At 56.0% G+C, this 18,097-nt stretch overlaps 1 protein-coding gene across 1 annotated transcript in view; it reads right to left on the bottom strand.

Annotated features, from left to right (window-relative positions):
- The window catches only part of VWA3B (von Willebrand factor A domain containing 3B), a gene marked incomplete at both ends in the record, with an annotated part of 112,703 nt that overhangs the window by 79,772 nt on the left and 14,834 nt on the right, over positions 1–18,097 (bottom strand). Inside the window, 3 exons of the mRNA XM_080711458.1 lie at positions 754–879; positions 11,839–11,957; positions 17,232–17,401. Of these exons, the coding sequence (XP_080567584.1) occupies positions 754–879; positions 11,839–11,957; positions 17,232–17,401 (415 nt within the window). The remainder of the gene's footprint in view (positions 1–753; positions 880–11,838; positions 11,958–17,231; positions 17,402–18,097) is intronic.

Below are 18,097 nucleotides of genomic sequence, written 5' to 3'. Positions count from 1 at the left end.
CTGGCAACTCTGCGAGGGTGGGCAGATGCCAGCCCGGCACAGGCAGCCTGGGTGTGAGCCAGCCTACAGCGAGGGCTTCCCGGGACCGGAAGTGGCTGGCGCCCCGTTCCCTGCCCCCCCGGCGGTTCTCACGGCTTCTCTGGGAGCACCTGCCCCTGGGTGGCGTCTCCCTTGCCCAAGCTCCAGACGAGCTCCTCCGCATGCCCTTCCCAGTGAGGCCTCAGCCTCTGGCTTCCCCTGCTCATCTTTGCAGGGCTAGATTTTGGCCCAAACGCTCCAAGTCAGTGCAGCCAGAATCCCCCACGGCCCTCCGCAAGCATTCACCTGGTGGCTTCTCTCCTCCCTCCACCGGGGCCGTCTGATCGCTCTGGCCTGCCTTCCGCAGGAATCTGCTCAGCTCAGCCGGAGTCCTGGCCCCGAGGTCTCCCCTTAACCACCTCCGCCCGCTGGACGGCCCACGGGTTCCCTGGCTGTAAACCCCCACGGCCCCGCCGTGTGGTCAGAGTTGAGCCCCGTTCTGTGCAGGCCCTTTTTCCTCATCATTCCTGAGGAAGTTGCCGTCACAGCTTTAACTGCTGCCCGGTTCTGGCTCTGTCTGGACCATCCACGTGCACATTATAACACGTCATCTCTGCAGACGCTTCTTACAGCCAAGCAAGGCGCTCTCCCAGTTAGGAGCAGAGAAAGCACCGTCCGGCCCCAACTACTAACATCTGTGACTCCCTTACCCTCGTGACCCAAAAGAGCACCCACCGCAGTCTGCTGGGGCCACGTCGGACTTGGGGAGCGCGGCCACCAGCCTCTGGACCTGGGCCAGCGTGCCACAAGCTTCTTCCATCTCCCTCCAAATGAGAAACACGTCCTCCCGGACTCCGGCCCCTGGAAAGAGGAACGCCAAGTGAGCGGCCAGCCGAGACGGGCCGAGGACACCGCGGGCCTCGGCAGGCTGGCGCACTCCAGCCAAGCTCCAGAACATTCCTGGACATCGAGCCCCGCTCTCCTCGTCTGTCTCCGAGAATCAAGGACTGACGTCCCACAGGAGGTACTGTCGCCCCTGAAACCACAAAGGAAGGCTTTAGGATGTAGTGTGTTCTTAAACAGCCACTATCTGCAGAGCTGGAATGTTTTGAGATAAATTAAAGACGTCGCCCAGGTAAGATAAAGAAGGAAAACCGTGAACGGCACCTCATGAAAGTCAGGGGAACCATGGCGAGGGACAGAAAGTGCGTGCGTGACCTCGGCGAGCCCCAATCTTCTTGATGTAGCTGAGACTTCCTGTTTCTTGGAAAGAACCTTAAAAAGTTTTTATTTTACTCGGATTAAACAGCAATTCTTTGGCCTCTTTTTCTGGACCCCCACGGTCTTACTATAGAGTTAGGTTTGGCCATCTGACATTTGTTAAAAGTGACGTGGCTCGGTTAAGATAGAAATGTATGTCTCTCCATCAATGGATCGACCCAAGTGGATTCCATGACCAGGCAGTGGTGCAGGGCCGGCGCAGTGCCAGACTGGAGCGGATCGGTGGTGTGCAGGGGTCAAGGGCGTGGGCGCAGGGGACGGGTGTGGCAATGCCAGGGCAGCTGGGACCTTCACTGACCAAAGCCAAGATCCCGCTAATGATACGGACTCCCCCTGTGCACGATGCTACCAAGGAGAAGTTGTGGAAGGGGGTTTGCGAGGAAACTGGCCTGCACTGGTGCCGTAAGCAAGCATCCAGGAAATGGAGAAGTGACTCAGAGACAGAGTGACCCGCGCAAGGACACGGCCAGGGCCGGCAGAGCTGCGCCGGCTCAGGACGAGCGGCTGGAGGCTCCTGGCCTCAGTGCGGGGGCCTCGCTGAGAGGATTCCTTCTGACGGTAGCCTTCCCCTCTCCCTTGTCACAAGCTTTAAAACCTCTCAGCAAGCCGGGCGCGGTGGGCACGCTTGTCATCCCAGCATTCGGGAGGCTGAGACAGGAGGATCGCGGTTCGCGGCCAGCCTCAGCTACTTAGTGAGGCCCTCCGCAACTCAGTGAGACCCTGTTTCAAAATAAAGAATAAAAAATAGGGCAGGGGGTGTAGCTCAGAGGTCAAATGCCCCCCCAAAACCTCACAGCGTGTATAATGGAACCTTTGGGGCTGATTTGAGTTTGAGCTCGTGTAAGTCCTTCCTATAATAAGCTGAAAAGCAACAAGCCATCTAGTCTTGGAGACCTCATTTAAACAGCCCCTCCTGGCGGTGTCCAGCCAGAAGCGCTAACGGGAACCTTCCGCGAAGCCTGGGGCCGCCAAGATCACAGACGGCCATGTCTGGCCACAGGATCCTCTCTCCCTCTGCAGAGTCCCCAGCCCCAAAAGGAATGTCCCCCTGAGCAGCCCTGGGGAATCCAGAGGGGATGGGAGGCAGCGGCTACAGCTGGACCACTGGGGGGAGCCCAGTGTTGAGGGGCAGCTGGGCAGAACGCAGAGGTCACCATCCCCCAGGGTGAGGGCAACCCCTGGCTGGCCGCCAGAGGGCTTCCCCACCGGACATCTCCTGGCTCAGGGTATCCTCGCAGCAGAACGTGAAGCCAGCCTCACACTGGCTAAACCGACAAGGGACCAGGACCAGACAGATGTCGGCAGTCACGCGCTGGCTACGGAGCTCGCACCCGTTGGCAACGGCTGCCCGGTGCCATGTGGAGTGACAGACTGGGCTTTGGTATTTCCCCTTATAGTCTTACTGTTATGCAATGTACTTAAACCTTCATTTAAAGAAAACTTGTTTTCAGGAAATAAAGAAATCCATGCTCCTCCCCCTCCTTCCTTTTCCTTCTCCCTCCTCCACATCCTCCCTCCCTCCCTTCCTTCCTTCCTTCCTTTCCCTCTTCTTTTTGGTACTAGAGATTGAACCCAGGGACAGTCTACCTACGAGCTACATCTCCCAGTCTTATTTTTTTATTATTTTATTTTGAAACAGGGCCTTGCTAATTTGCTGAGGTTGGTCTCGAATCAGCAATCCTCTTCTCTCAGCCTCCCAAGTAATGGGATTATGGGCGGTGTGCCACCTCGCCCAGCTACAAATAAATGCCCATGTCCTTTCTTTTTGTGCTGCCCCGCCACGCCAGCACATCTGTCCTCAGAGCCACTTGGGGGTCAAGATGGGTCTAGGATGCCAAGCAGCTAGCCTGTGACCCATGGCAGACGGGTGCTGGCTGGCAAGGAAACACACCCCAATAGTGTCAGTGCCTCTTAGGCCCCTTTCCCAGACGTCCTGCAGGATGGCTTCATGACTTAAGGCTGGCCAGAGCCTGCTCCCAGGGCCCCATCTGGCTGCAAGGGAAACTGGGAAGTGTAGTTTTCAGCAGGATGCAATGAAGCTGTAAGTAAAACCGGAGCTGCATCCTCAGGAGGGAGGGGGCGTGTCCCGGCCCCTGCTATGTCTGCTGAGGCCAGCTCTGCGGCCAGAACACACAGCAGCCCCGGCCGCGACATCTGGAGCTGGTGGCCTGGACAGCCCGCTGCTGTGCTGAGGACCCACCAGTGGCGCAGTCAAATCGTGGTCCACAGCGGCTGTTCAGCCAGCCCCTGCCGGGAGGCCAGGACACAGTCTCTCACTGTGCCAGCGTCAGCGAGACTTCAGTGCGCTTCCTCCCTTCCTCCCTCCCTTCCTCCCTCCCTCTCTCCCCCTCTCTTTCAGTCCTTTTATTGGCACACTGCAGCTGTATATCATCATAAGGCCCACACATGCACACAGCACTCGGTGCCCCCGGGTCCCCACATCAGTGGGATGGCAGTGATGCTTCTTGTGTGGACTCGGCGTTCCTGAACTGTTCCTCCCCCTCGAGGCTCCCCAGCTCCCTCCTGGTCTCTCCGCACTCATCTGAAGCCCCTCCTGTCTCCTGTGTCCTTTCTGGCCTCCACAGAGGAGCAGACACATATGAACCTGGCCCTTTTTTTTTTTTTTTTTTTTTGGTGGTACTGGGGTTCCTGGAAGCTCTTCTACCTTCGGGCTACACTCCCAGACCTATTTTATATTTTTATTTGGAAACAGGGTCTCTTAAGCCAGCGCAGCGCGGCTGGCTTCCGATCCTCCTGTCTCCACCTCCCAAGCGCGGGGATTACAAGCGTGCGCCACCACGCCTGGCTCGACCCTTTCTGAGACTGGCTGAGCGCACTGAGCAGAGTTTCTTTAAACAAGCAAAAGAGGAAGGACAGTTGCTGAGACCTTTCCGATGCTGGCGACAGGTGGCTTGGCCCCTTGCTATTCCTGTCCCCACCCAGTGGAGCCGGCCGGGCGACTCTGGGCCAGGAGACCGGGGCGGGGGAAGCGCTGGCCTCCAGCCTGGCTCGCGAGGGGCAGCCAGGAGCCCCTCAAGAACTCGGCAGACATGCTCTCTAGCTTTAAAACCGCCATTCCCACAAAATATTTATTAACAAACCAAAGAAAGCCCTCGTGCCCTACAGGCTGTGTAAAGGGGGCTCGGACATGCTAATGACTTTCTCACCGAAGCCAGCAGGCCAGCGCCACCGCCCGAGCCTGCCTTGGGGGCGCCGGGCCCTTCCTAAACGTGTCCCCGAGTCTCCTAATCACAGCTCATCGGGCAAGTTCTATTCTGCTACCCACTCAGTGGCTGAGGAAACGGAGGAGGCCGAGTCGCCCAAGGCCATAGCAACGGCCATGACCGGGCAGAACAGGGGTCTAGCCCAGGCAGGTGTGCCGGCACCACCTCCAGCGGCCTGCAGCGTCGCCTGCACCCACGGCCAGGCCGAGCTCCTGGAGAGTCCATGGACGACCAAGAGCTAAAACCGCAGAGCCAGGCCACTGCCGCTCAGCCCAGGCAATGCCCGGGACCCGTCTCCCAGGCCGCAGACTGGCCCTGAGCCACCGGGACGGGAGGTGGCAGCCCGGGGTGAATGCTTTTGACTCGCACGATGACTTCCTAAGTTTAGAAGGTGGAGCAGAAGCAAGGAACACCAGGGCCTGGCCCCAGCGCCGGCTAGACCGAGCAGAGGGTATGAACAGACTGGAGGGTGAAGACACGCCAGGCACTGTGCAGACGCCCTGAGCCCGAGACGCCAAGCGCGCTGTGTGAGCTCCGTGCTGGAACTCCAAAAATAGCACCCGCTGCTGCCACAGGGAGCTGCGAGCCCACAGACTTCTGTGGTGTCCGGCTGCCTGCCCCCGCCCGCAGGGAGGTGTCCAATAGCAGGGTTCTGTCTCACACGTTCCAGAGGGGACCAGGCTTTCCTCCAGACTTAAAATTGAGCAGACACAGGTGGGCACCAATGGGAAAATCTCCGGGGGAATACAGATGGTTCTTAATTATCCAGAGACGGGGGAGCGCACCTCAGGAGGAGCGTTAAAACAAACAAATAAGCCAGGCATGGTGGTGCGTGACTGTATCCCAGGGCTTGGGAGGCTGAGACAGGAGGATCGTAGGTTCAAAGCCAGCCTCAGCAACTTGGCAAGACCCTGTTTCTTAAAAATAAGAAATAAAAAGGGCTGGGGGTACTTGGAAGTAGAATGCCCTTGCGTCCAATCCCTAGCAACACACACACATATACACACATGTACACATACACACATGATAAAAAACAAACAAACCGCTGGTAGAAAGTAAGAAAGCAAGCAAGCAGAGGGCTATAAGAGCATAATTTAGAATATGTAGGGTTGTTTGTTGTTGTTGTTGTTGTTGTTGTTTGTACTGGGGATTGAACCCAGGGCTGTTCTACCTCCAAGCTACACTCCAGCCCATTTTATTTTATTTTTTTAAATTTTGAACCAGGTCTCACTAAGTTGCTGGGGCTGACCTAGAACCTGCAATCCTCCTGCCTCAGCCTCCTAAGGCCTGGGGTTACTGAAAAGGGCACCTGCAAATTTGAGCAATTCCAGTGACTTGAATTTCTCAGCACAGTGGCCAGGGGCTGCCCTTTTGCTCAGGGTCTTCTGGAGACTTAGCTAGCCTGGGAGACCCCGCGGAGGGAGGGAGCCCGGCTGGAAGAAGAGGAGGGAGGAACACCAAGCACAGGAGGGGTCTGAGGGCCCCACTCTCGCCCAGAGAGGAAAGAAACAAGAAGTCTGTGTCTTGGCAACCGGAGGCAGGCCGGCCGCGGTTCCTTTCCCGAAGCGGGACACGGGACATGCGAGAGGCCTGAAACCTGGCCACCTTCCCTGGCTCTGACCTCCCTGGCCGCGGGGTGGCCAGGGCACTCACAGTGAAGACCTCGCTCGCCTGGGAAGGCCATCACACGAAGCTGCTGCTTGTCCTTGGCCCTGGCGTCGGCTTTTCCGAGTGACCGGTGGACTGTTTCGTGTGACCGGGGAAGAGCTCACGGAGTGCGGCTGCCAGGCGCCCCTCCGTCAGACTCCCTGCAGCTCCCCCATCCCATGGCCACCGCAAACACATAGGCCAATGCGTTTGTGGGGCGCAGGCTCGCGGAGTGCCTGCCCTGTGTTGGGGTACCGCTTCAGCAGGGGACACAGCAGGAGATGTGTGAGTTGGCCCCGAGTCCAGTATCAAGTCCCCATCACGTGCCCCCCAACACTGCCTGTTGGACCTGCTCATGGGACCGTCCTCCTGGCCCTCCGGCACGCTGCCCTCCCTGCAACGGCACTCAGCCTCCAGCTGTCCCAACCTCCCCTGCAGGCCGTCCTGGCCCCACAGTTAGCAAGCCTTCCCAGCCGCCCCCGGAGCCCGTGACCCACCTCGGCTGCCCCTCTCCACTGCCGCCTACTGCAATGGCCGCGCCCACTGGCCGCGTCTTCCCTCAGCAAGTGGCCGGCTGTCACTGTAGCCCCACTCCAGAGAGCCCCACGCCACGGGCCTGCGAGAGCCACCGCGGCGCACACGTGACCCTGAACCCTCGACATCGCAGGCCTGCTGCTGGTCCTTGGGCTGCTCACCCCTGCTCTCCGCGGCCCTCCTGTCCTCGGCATGTGCTCTCGGGTTGCTGTTGAAGTCCACCCGGCTGGCTCTGCCCCTCAGATCGTGAACGCCGTAAGTGGAGGGCCGGTGTCTTTGCTGTCTCTGTCCCCCCACAGCGTCCTGCCCTTTATGACAGGGCCGCAGGTAGGAGGCACCTGCTGTTCTTCCCTGCGACTCGCCTGCCTCTGCCCTGCCTCGTGACTCGCGGCCTCCACCCGCTGCAAGGGGCTTCTGAGCAGCACGTGACGGACGGGTCATTCGGGCCCATGGCTCCAATGGCGACTCACAGGAAGCCACCAGCCACCCTCAAGTACCTGAGATACTGTCATTCCAAGGTCAGGAGGGAGACGGGACCGGAAAGAGGGAGGGTGGCCGTGGCCCAGGGAGAGGTCAGTGTGGCCCTGGGAAAGAGCCTTCCCAAAACGGAACCACCCAGAGCAGCTCCTGAATTCCAGAATGAGCTGCACCCTGGCCCTATTTTTTTATTTTTTATCTTAAAGCAGGGCCTCACTGAGTTGCAGAGGGCCTCACTAAGTAGCTGAGGCTGGCTGTGAACCGTGATCCTCCGGTCTCAGCCTCCCGAATGCTGGGATGACAAGCGTGCAATACCACGCCCAGCTCTCTATTTTTAATTTTGAAACATGTCTCACTAAGTTGCTGAGGGTCTGGCTAAGTTTTCAAGGCTGTCCTCAAACCTACGGTCCTCCTGTCTCAGCTTCCAAAGAACTGGGGTTACAGGATGCATCAACGTGCTCAGGCACAGGAACGGAAAAGCCCCAGCGTGTGAATAAATGCAGAAGAAATGTCCAGCAATAAAGCTGAGTTAAACAAGTCTACTTGGAATCGGCAATACCATTTATAAGCCACCAACACGAGGGGCGAGCAGCACAGCAAATCCAGGGAACTTTACGAGTTTCCTTTAGAGCAAATTTGCAAAAAAAATGTTCTTTGCCAGGGTCATACTTGTACTTAGTGAAGCCCTCTGCAACTCAGTGAAACCCTGTTTCAAAATAAAAAATAGGACTGTGGGTGTAGCTCAGAGGTCAAAGGCCCCTGGGTTCCATCCCCAGAACCTCAAAAAAAAAAAAGAAAAAAAAAACACCATTTTTTTGTGCGTAGTCTGTCATTACATCACGCATTGGTAGGTCAGGAGACACCCAGATTCACTCAGCTGTCACGACACAGTTCTAAAGCGTTGTCTGCACCGGCCTGGGCTGGACCCACCACTACCCAGGGCCCAGAGCGAACCACCGCGCAGGGCGAGCTGCGGCCAGAAGCAGAGGCTTGAAGCAGGGACCCAGGGCACGGGGCCAAGGCGGGCAGGGACACAGGGCTGGCCCTGCGGGCCTCACTCCAGTTAGTAAATGAAGCCTACCCAGGCTTCCCACCAAGACGTGAGCCAACCGCTGATGCAGGGCAGCGCCTGCCGCTCCCCGAGCGGGAGTGGTGGGGAGGAGCATCCCCAGTCACGGAGCGGGACGGACATTCTGAGAGTCCACGGTTTCCTAAGTGGGAACCCAGTCTTGGATTCCTTTCGATCTCCTCTTCTTTGTCCCTAGTGAGAATCTAAAGCCCACGGAAGGTGTTTAATGATGTTTGCTGACTGACCAGAGGCCTGTCTTAGAGGAGCAGTAAGAGATTCAAGGTTCAGCTGGGCATGGTGGCACACAACTGTCATTCCAGTACCTGGGAGGCCGAGATGGGGCATCGCAGGTGTGAGGCTATCATGCAATAACTTAGTTAAAAAAAAAAAAAAAAAAAGCTCAGAGACAGAATGTCAGGTTTAACCCCTAGCACCAAAAAGAAAAAAAATGTCAAAGTTCACTCTTATCCAAAGGATAGGGGTTGCCAGGCGTGGTGGCGCACGCTTGTATCCCCCGCGCTTGGGAGGCAGAGACAGGAGGATCGCACAGGTTCGAAGCCAGCCGCGCGTGCCTACTGGCTTAAGAGACCCTGTTTCCAAATAAAAAATATAAAAATAGGTCTGGGAGTGTAGCCCGGAGGTAGAAGGGCTTCCAGGAACCCCAGTACCACCAAAACAAAAACAAACAAACAACAACAAAAAAAATGGATAGGGGTTTGGAAGTGACTAAAGCGTCTCAGCCTGGTCAACCACACGTGGCGGCAATTCTGGCAAGCGCAGCCGCTCCGTCTCCAGCCGCTGAGTTAACTGAACTCTAAGGAAAAGAAAGCTGTGAGAGCTTCCTGCTGCCAGGATAAACGGCTAGACACACGCACCAGCCAGCGCTTCGAGGTTAAGTTAGAGCTTGGGAAAGCGGCGAGAGCAAGCCTGGGAGATGGGACAGCCGCTCGAGATGTCTAGGTAAAGCTCACACGTGCAACACGGCAGGGCTCCGTTATTTTTTCCTCGTTGAGCACAGCAACCTGATGTATGCTCAAGCAAAAAAAGTTTAGCTTTAAAATACTGAGTCTTCATTCATACCAACACACACACACACACACACACACACACACACACACACACACACACACACACACTTTCCAAAGGTAAAATCAAATGTCGACAGCTACATTTTTGGAGTTAGGAGTAATGTGACGGCAACTTTTCTAATACTGTGTGGCCAAGAGTACCAGACAACAAAACACACTCAGAAAGCCTGCCCGTCACTGTTACCCAACGCTCGCTCCTGTAAATTTCGTCATTGTCAAAAATCATTTTCCCTCGGTTTGAAACCAAATCTAGTGATGAGCACAATAAATCCTATGTGCTGCTCTGGTTCTGATCAATAAGCAGGGCTGGCAAATAAAGTCTCTTAGGCCAGGCATGGTGGCAAACACCCGCAATCCCAGTGCTTAGGAAGCTGAGACAGGAGGATCACAGGTTCGAGACCAGCCTCAGCAACTTACTTAGCCAGACCCTGCTTCAAAATGAAAAATAAAATAGGAATGGGGCATAGCTTGGAGGTAGAATGACACTGAGTTCAAGCCCCAGTGCCACGGGTAAATAAGTAAAGCCTCTTAGCTTAGGAGGCTGGGCTGAGAGGGGCTGAAGCCCAGTGCAAGCTCGGTGTGAAGAGCGGCGGTGGACTGATCGATCCAGGGTGGCTCCGTGGGCAGGGGTGGGCCCCAAGGTGAAAATGCCACGCGGCTCCATCTTGGTCAACTGGAAGCAGGGGCGTGCTCTGAGCTGTTGGTACTGTTGGTGTTCTGGGCTGTGTATGTTTCCACTAGAGCCAGGCCCCGGTTGTGGGCAGTGTGGCTCCTCTTCTCCCGCGAGTGTCAGGCGTGGCCTCTGGCTGGCAGTGGGAGCCCCGTGCCCTGAGTGACTCTGCACCTGAGTACTCACGCTGTCGCGGGCTCCCGGGTCCCCGTCGTAAGGACCAGGCGACATGGCCACCTCCAAGAAGCCCACCACCCAGCCACTGACCCACTGGAGCCTCAGCGCGATGACAGACCCCGGAAGATTCTTACTAGAATCTGGCAAGTACATGTTGACTCGTTCCATCAAAAATTTTGAGGAGCCGAGCATGGTGGTACACACTTGTAATCCCAGCATTCAGGAGGCTGACACAGGAGGACTGCGGGACAGCCTCAGCTACTCAGCGAGGCCCTTCGCAACTCAGTGAGATCCAGTTTCAAAATTAAAAAGACTAAAAAAAATTAGGCTGGGGTGCAGCTCGGAGGTAGAATGTCCCTGGGTTCCATCCCCAGTACCAACAACCAATTATTTTTTGAGGGAAAAGAGATGATCCCTGTGACTGCTGGCGTGGCCCGGGGAGAGGGTTTGATTGGGACAAGGCTGAGTTGAAGCCACGCAGTCTAATGACATCTTCTGGGCAGTCTGGAGTACGGCCAGTAGGCTTTGAGATGCTGGCATCTCCGGGACGTTGACGGGAAGAGGAGACAAGATGGCTTATTTAGGATTCGAACCCTCCCCCAAGTCCAGACTATGTGATCACCGCAACGGACTTAGAATGCCGGGTCGCGCCGGACACTTCATCCTAAGAAAAGTGTTTTTATCTGGAATTTAAGTTGTAGGCCACCCAGGGAGATGGTGGTTGTGGAATATGTTAGGCGCTAGGGTGGGATAAGTTTTCCTTTATAACTCATTTGCCACATGCTATGGTTTAGCCATGCCCCCCACCACACCAAGCTCATGTATTGGACACTTTCTCCCCACACGTTGGGAGATGGAACCCAATAAGAGGAGCCTAAGAGGGCCCTGCCTTCGTGAATCCACTGGCGTCTTTGTGTGGGGCTCAGCTATTGCAAGAGTGGATTTGTTATCAAAGCAAGCTCAGAAAGCTAGGCACGGTGGCCCACACCTGTAATCCCAGTGCTTGGGAGGCTGAGACGGGGGATCACAGGCTCACAGCCAGCCTCAGCAGCTCAGCGAGGCCCTCCATCCCAGGACAGGGCAGGACAAGAGGTCCCTTCCCTGTTTTTCTCAGTCTTTGCCACTTTTCACCCACCCTGAAGAGACCCATCTCTTGGCTTTCTGAGCCACCTCCTCGTACTGCTCTTCTGAATCGCAGCCCGCTCTCCGGCTGGCTTTGTGACCTGCTTCCTTGAGTGAATGAAGGAGGCGGCTGAGTCAGCCTCCGCGCAGGTGGGTCCCTGTGCAGCCCCCGTCCACCCCCGGCCAGGAGGGAGGCAGGCCAGCCCGAGCGTTGCCTTCAGAACTGTGGCTGCGAACAGCCTCCCCCCCTTGGCCGCTCTGCCTCACCAGGAACCAAGCCCGCACTTAACACGGCCCAGGGCCGCCACTCCAAAAGGCTCCCAAGCCGGTGAATGCAAATAAATCCCTTACCCCATTTCCCTGGTGAATGCACCTCGCTGCGGCCTGGTTACCAGGCTGCCAGATTCCCACGAATGCCTGTCGGCTGTTCCCTCGGACCACAGAAAGTGGAAGACCCGGGCGTCCCCACCAAATGGGTCACCCAGAGCTTCTAGGGACACCGACGACGACGCCCCTTCGGGTTCCAGGTACCTGGAGGGACTTTTCCTTTCAGTCTCCTTGAGTTCCAGGTCATCCCACCACTGACGCCGTCCTCGGCAAAGAAAGCCGGGAACTCCATACAGCCTGTTCTCTCTGCAAATGCGTGGAATCTGAAACAGGAAGGAATGCCTGGCGTTACCGAGAGGGAGGCGGGTGAGCGTGTCTGCCAGCTCTCCGGGGCCGGGGCCGGTGCTCTTCTGATTCCCAGCACCTTAATCAGAACTGGGCCTCCTGCTTTCCCGGCACCCCTCAACTTCCACGAGCAAAAGCTAGGGAGGCGGAGGAACAGGAGAACTGGGGATAGCTTGGGATTCGAAACAATGGCGCATCTTTTCACTAGAGGGCAATTAGCTCAGCCAAGCGGTGTTTCTTAATCCTGGGAAAACGGTACTCTAGGCAGCTCTCGACTCTCTTCCTTCCAGGATCTCATCATGTCAACAGTTTTTTGGGGTTTTTTGGCGGTACTGGGGTTCCTGGAAGCCCTTATAACTCTGGGCCACACTCCCAGACCTATTTTATACTTTTTTTGGAAACAGGGTCTCTTAAGCCAGCACGGCTGGCTTTGAACCTGCGCGATCCTCCTGTCTCCACCTCCCAAGCGTGGGGATGACAAGTGTGCGCCACCACGCCCGGCCTGTCAACAGTTTTGATGAGCCGGGAGTTAGTTCACTGAGGGGACCGAGCTGTGGCCGTCAGCGGTCTCGGCGTGGACAGCCGGAGATGCGGGCAGCGTGCCTATTGCTGACCAGCTGCAGTCAACTTAACCCAGCAGGCGCACACGTCCCCAGAGTCCGAGTGTAAGTGCTAATGAAGAGAATCCCTGTGTGGGCAAGTGTTAGGGCCTGTCTACACCACATGCGGCCCAAGGAAGGGTGGCGGCAGCCTTGCCTGGCACCGGCCGGGCACACACATTGCCAGGCCCCCAGGCCTGCAGGGTCAGAAGATGCACGTTTACAACACCCCCTGGCAGACGCACTGGCGTGGTGCACAGGGTGCTGGGCTACGTCACGCTCTTCAAGCCCCTTCACTGGAATTCAAAATGTCAGTGACAGCCCGACACCGGTGTCCGGCAGGCAGAGGCCGTCGTGGGACCCACGGAGTATTACCTCTGCAGGTCGCCACTCTTCCCACCCACAGTGGGAGCGGACAGCACAGCCCGGTGGACAGACGGACACACGAGTGTAGGAGAGGCCGGGGCCTCGGGCCTATTCCTAAAGGCTTCAGGTGGGGCTGGGATGAAGGTGGGGATGTGAGAAGCGAGCCAGTCCCATCCCAGCGGCCCTCCTAGGGCCAGAACCGCTCGGCCTGGCCAGCCCGGCCTAGTATGCCTTTATCACGGGGGCCAAATATCTGACATGCACAACTTAGGGAAGAAAATGTTTGTTTGCTGTTTCAGAGGTTCAGTCCATGGTTGGCTGGCTCCAAGGCAGAAACCTCCTGGCAGCGGGGCACGGGAGAAGACAGCTGAAGCCGAAATGGACACACACACACACACACACACACACACACACACACACACATATACACCAGGGACAGAGAGTCCCCAAGGCCCTGCGCCCAGGGATCTGCTTCCTCCAACTGCTCAGTAAATCTATTCAAATGATCAATCCTCAACAGATTTATTCACTGATGAGATCTGAGCCCCGCCGACTCCGTGATTTCACCTCTGAACGTTTCTGTTCAGCCAACACGTGAGCTTTTCTGGGAGACAGTCCATGTCCAAGCCCTAGCCCTGCCTCCTGTCACAGTGCCACCCAAAGCAGAAGGAGCCAGCCGCCCCCACCTAGAGCACAAGGAGCCAGCCGCCCCAGCTGTGACCTCCTGGTAGGGCAAGGAGGGGACACAGTGAGGTCTGTCCTGGCAGGCCCCGCGCCCACAGCCAGGGCCTTGGTGCCAGGATTTTTCACTCCCTGACCTGTTCTTAAGATTAGAAAAGAGAGCCGGGTAGAAGTTTCCTCTGTCCTCCGCAACCTTGCTTGTGCAGAAGCGAAACTGCTAGGACCAGCTTCTTGGAGCGTCCTCAGGTTAAAGGACTGAACCTATGCTGGTGAGTTTTCCCCATATAGACTCATGCCGGGGGAGCCTAGTCCCGCTGGTGGGCCACTAAGCCAAGGCTGGCTTCTGCAAGCTGAGATACGCAGGCCATGCTGTTTCCAGTTGGGCATTAGCCGTGCTCTAGCTGGGGCCCCACAGCCCAGGGACTACCGGGAGAACCAGCAGGAGCTGCAGGGTACGGACCAGAGAGCAGACCAGGGAGAAGCATCTCCGGCTGGGGTAGGCTTGTCTGTGGGTGTCCCGAGCAGGTCCAGGAGGGCATGTCTACACCAAGGCCTTTTCTGTAAAAAGCGCCTCCACACCATAGACAACCAAGTCCAGAACCGTGGCTTCTCCTATGGCCAGTTACTACCTGGGCTCCAGCATGCCCAGAGAACGTGCCCCAGTGCTGGGAGTAGAGACAAGCAAGAGAAATGGCCGTGCCCTTGTCTTCTCGTCTCCCCCAGTGAAGGTGAGGTGCAGAATCCCTTTCTGTATGTGGGGAGCCCGGCAACCCCGGATCAAAGCCCAGTACTCGATGTCAAAGAGCTTTGAGACAGCCAGAGTCGTGGCCTCAGGACGCCCAGGCTCCTGCCCTCATCACACCCTCAAGACCAGGCGCTCTGGGTCTGCGGCCACGGATTCTGCATCTCCATCGATCTGCTCAGACGGCTGCTGTGCAAATGGCAGGTGAGGACGCGTATTCCCAGGTCCTCCCTGCTGCACGGCGTCCGCGAAGGCTGAGCCCAGCCTTTGCTTCTTCATGAGCGCCGCCCGAAGCTACCGTGAGGGGCGCCTACATTTATGAACAAAGATCACATGTTACCTCTCATGTGGAGGCTGGTGAGAAAGTAGGGAAATATAGAAAAGGGCCTTCAAGATGATGGGAGAAACCTGAGAATCAGTGGGGAGGGTCGGGGGAGGGAGGAGGGAGGAGGGAGGAGGGAGGAGGGAAGAGGGAGGCGGGGCAAAGGCTGTTCACGAAGAAAACAGTTCAAATGACGCTGTGTTCATATATGAAGGCGTTGCTACCAATCTCACTAACGTGTCCAGGGAGAGGGGTCGGGGTGGGTGCAAGGGAGACACACCAAGTGCAGTGTGTGTGTGTGTGTGTGTGTGTGTGTGTGTATCACACCAAACCTCGCTGTGATGTATAATTACAGTGCCCCAATAAAAAATAAAAGGAACAAGGATTCTGGGCACATACCGCACCCACTTCAGACAAGCGAACCTCCATAACGGCTCACAAACTCTCCTTATAGTCAAGGAAGTAGCTGGTCTCTCTCCACGAGGGATCCAAACTTACACACGCGCACACAAAGGGGGCACGTGTTTTAAGATGTAGCTTTTGGCGTTATTCATGCACGGTGAGACCGACAGCGCAGGAGACTATCGCTGTGGGGCCAACAGCCCGCAGTTACTGCCTTGCCCCTCTCCTCCAAGTTCGTATTTTGGGACCCTAATTTCCAAAACGACTGAATTTGGAGATAGGGCCTAGAAGATGGTGATAAAGGTTACATATGTGTGAACATAAGGGTGGCCCCTGATCTAATGGGATTAGTGACTTCATAACAAGAGACACGGGGAGAAGGTAGCTGTCTATGAGCCAGGAAGAAAGGCTTCACCTGAAAACAACTGTCCTTAATCTCAGACTTCCTAGCCTCCAGACCTACAAGAGACCAACTCTGTGTTCAACCCACTCAGTCTACAATACTTGGTTATGGCAGCCGGCAATGGTTAGAATTCAGAACGTCCCCCAAAGGCTCATGTGTTACAGGCTTGGCCCTCAGCCCAGCACTCGTGGGAGACTGCCGGAGCCAACCGGAAAAAGTACAGGTTCCGAAGAGAGAAGTGAGGATGAAAAGAATTCAATTCTAAGAATTTGATTCAAAAAATGTTTAATTCTATCATGGAAGGATCGCCAGAACACTCCCGGGTCAATATCTCTACCGACCAATTCCGGGTTTATCACTCTTGTCCTATTTATACAGCTCCAGGTCAATCAGTCCCTCATGACATCACCACCTGTGTGCATAACGGTCAAGTCAATCAGTCCCTCGTGCCATCACCACCTGTGCCCATAACAGTCAGGCCAATCAATCCCTCGTGCCGTCACCACCTGTGCGCATAACGGTCAGGTCAATCAATCCCACCCTTCTCTCAGAACTTGAACTTTCCATGACCAAACCTTATTGGCTCTGGGCAAAGGACAGTCTGAAGTATTCTTTTAGGGGAAAACCTTAATGGCTCCCCACAGGAAATAGTGGAACTGTCCCAAGGTGAGGCCAGTGAGGGTCTTTAGGTCACTGGGGGCATGCCCTCGATGAGGACCAGGGGACCCAATCTTTTTCTCTTCCTCTCTTTTGCCTGCTGGCCGGGAGGGGCGCAGCTCTGCTGCACCACATCTTTCTGCCGTCATGATGCCATGGGCCCAAAGCAATGGGCCAACCAATATATGAGCCCCTGACATTGTGAGTCAAAATAAACCTTTTCTTGTTATACGCTCATCATCTCAGGGTTTTTTGGTTTTTTTTTTTTTTATGGTGACTAACACCCAGCCCAAGCAGGCCAACACAGTCCCCAAGAGAAGGGGCATCCTGTGCCACACAGCACTGTCGGGATTGGTCAGGAGGCAAGGGAGGGAGGGGAGAGGTGAGGAGGAGTTTTTACTGTGGTTTCCATGGGAAAGAACAGGAGAGGCAAAGGAAGCAGGCTGAGGATTGGCTGGTGTGAATAGTTCCAGCCAGCTCTGGGGTGCAGGGCTTATCCCCAGGCATCTGGTGCCTGGCCCTGGGGAGGTTAGGGCAGAGGATAGTGGGCTCCACCATGGACACCTGTATTGAGAATGTGGGTCTGCATAGGAAAGGTGCAGCCCTCGGCCAGTTCTTTGAGGAATTGGCTAGCTCTGGGACGACATTCCCTCCAGAGTCAGCAAAGTACTAAGAAGTCAAAACATCAGATTTACAGAAAACAGAGAAACATGATAAACATTGGACTAAGAAACACAGCTGGCCGTGGTGGTGCACGCCTATGACCCCAGGACTTGGGAAGCCGAGGCAGGAAGACCGTGGGCTTGAGGCTGGCCTCCGCAACTTAGTAGAGCCTGTTTCAAAATAAAAATAAAATAAAATAGGGCTGGGGTGGAGCTGGGTTCAATCCTTCGTACAGAAAGAAGGAAGGAAGGAGAGAGCGAGGAAGGGAGGGAAACCACACACAAAGAGACTGCAGGCTATATAAACAACCAGAAGACAACACAGCAACAGCTCGGGAGGGACCACAGGGAGCCCCGGCCCGCACCCGCGCCGGCGGCCACCCATCGGCCGGCACTCATGAGCACGTTTGCCGCCTACCTGCCGTGGGTGTCTGCGCTCAGGCCCTTTAGGAAAGCTATGGTGTCTTCTCCTCTGGCGTTGAAGGACACCGTGTGGACTGGACGGGGGGTCTCCAGAGCCCTCTGGAGGAGAAGCTCCCTGGACTCCTCTGGAACATCTCCCACCACAAAATAGTAAATTGATTCAATCTGCAAAACAGTGGTACCAAGAGTTTGTCTCCCTGACCCGCCCCGGCCTTACACTGGATTCGCGGGCAATACCCTTTCTACAAGCGGCTTCTTTTAGAAGAAAAAAACGGAGCCGGGTGTGGTGGCACACGCTTGTAATCCCACTACTTGAGAGGCTGAGACAGGAGACTTACAGGTTTAAGGCCAGCCTCAGCTACTTAGTGAGGCCTTCTGCAACCTAGTGAGACCCTGTTTCAAAATAAAGAATAAAAAATAGGGACAGGGGTGTAGCTCGGAGGTAGAATGCCCCTGCATTCAATTCCCAAAATAAGATAAAATGGGAGACACTGCCCCTTGTTCTTTGTGGCTGCTTTACCTTACATATAGGTGGATAAATTTATATAAATGTCAGGAAGTAAAACCCCACAGGGAGTTAGGCGGGCCCCTCCTCTCAGCCCAGCCCTGAAACGCCCGCGCAGACAGCTGGGAAGAAGCCCGGCAAGTGCACTGTGCGTTAGGGCACAGGTCCCGCCAGCCTGTGGGATTCGGGCTCTACCTGCTTCAGCCCCAAACCCTCGCTGCGGAAGCTTCTCAAGAACCGTCTCCCCTTAGCTTCCGACCTGAGGCTCAAAGTCACTGTTGGAGAAGGGTGGGCGCGCGGCTGCCCAGGTGACCCGGAGACTCGAGGCGGGTGGGCCAGGCAGGAGTCCAAGGGGG

This window comes from Muscardinus avellanarius (assembly GCF_963383645.1).
Source record: "Muscardinus avellanarius genome assembly, chromosome: 15".
NCBI classification, from domain to species: Eukaryota; Metazoa; Chordata; class Mammalia; order Rodentia; family Gliridae; genus Muscardinus; species Muscardinus avellanarius.
This window is presented reverse-complemented; position numbering and strand designations above follow the sequence as displayed.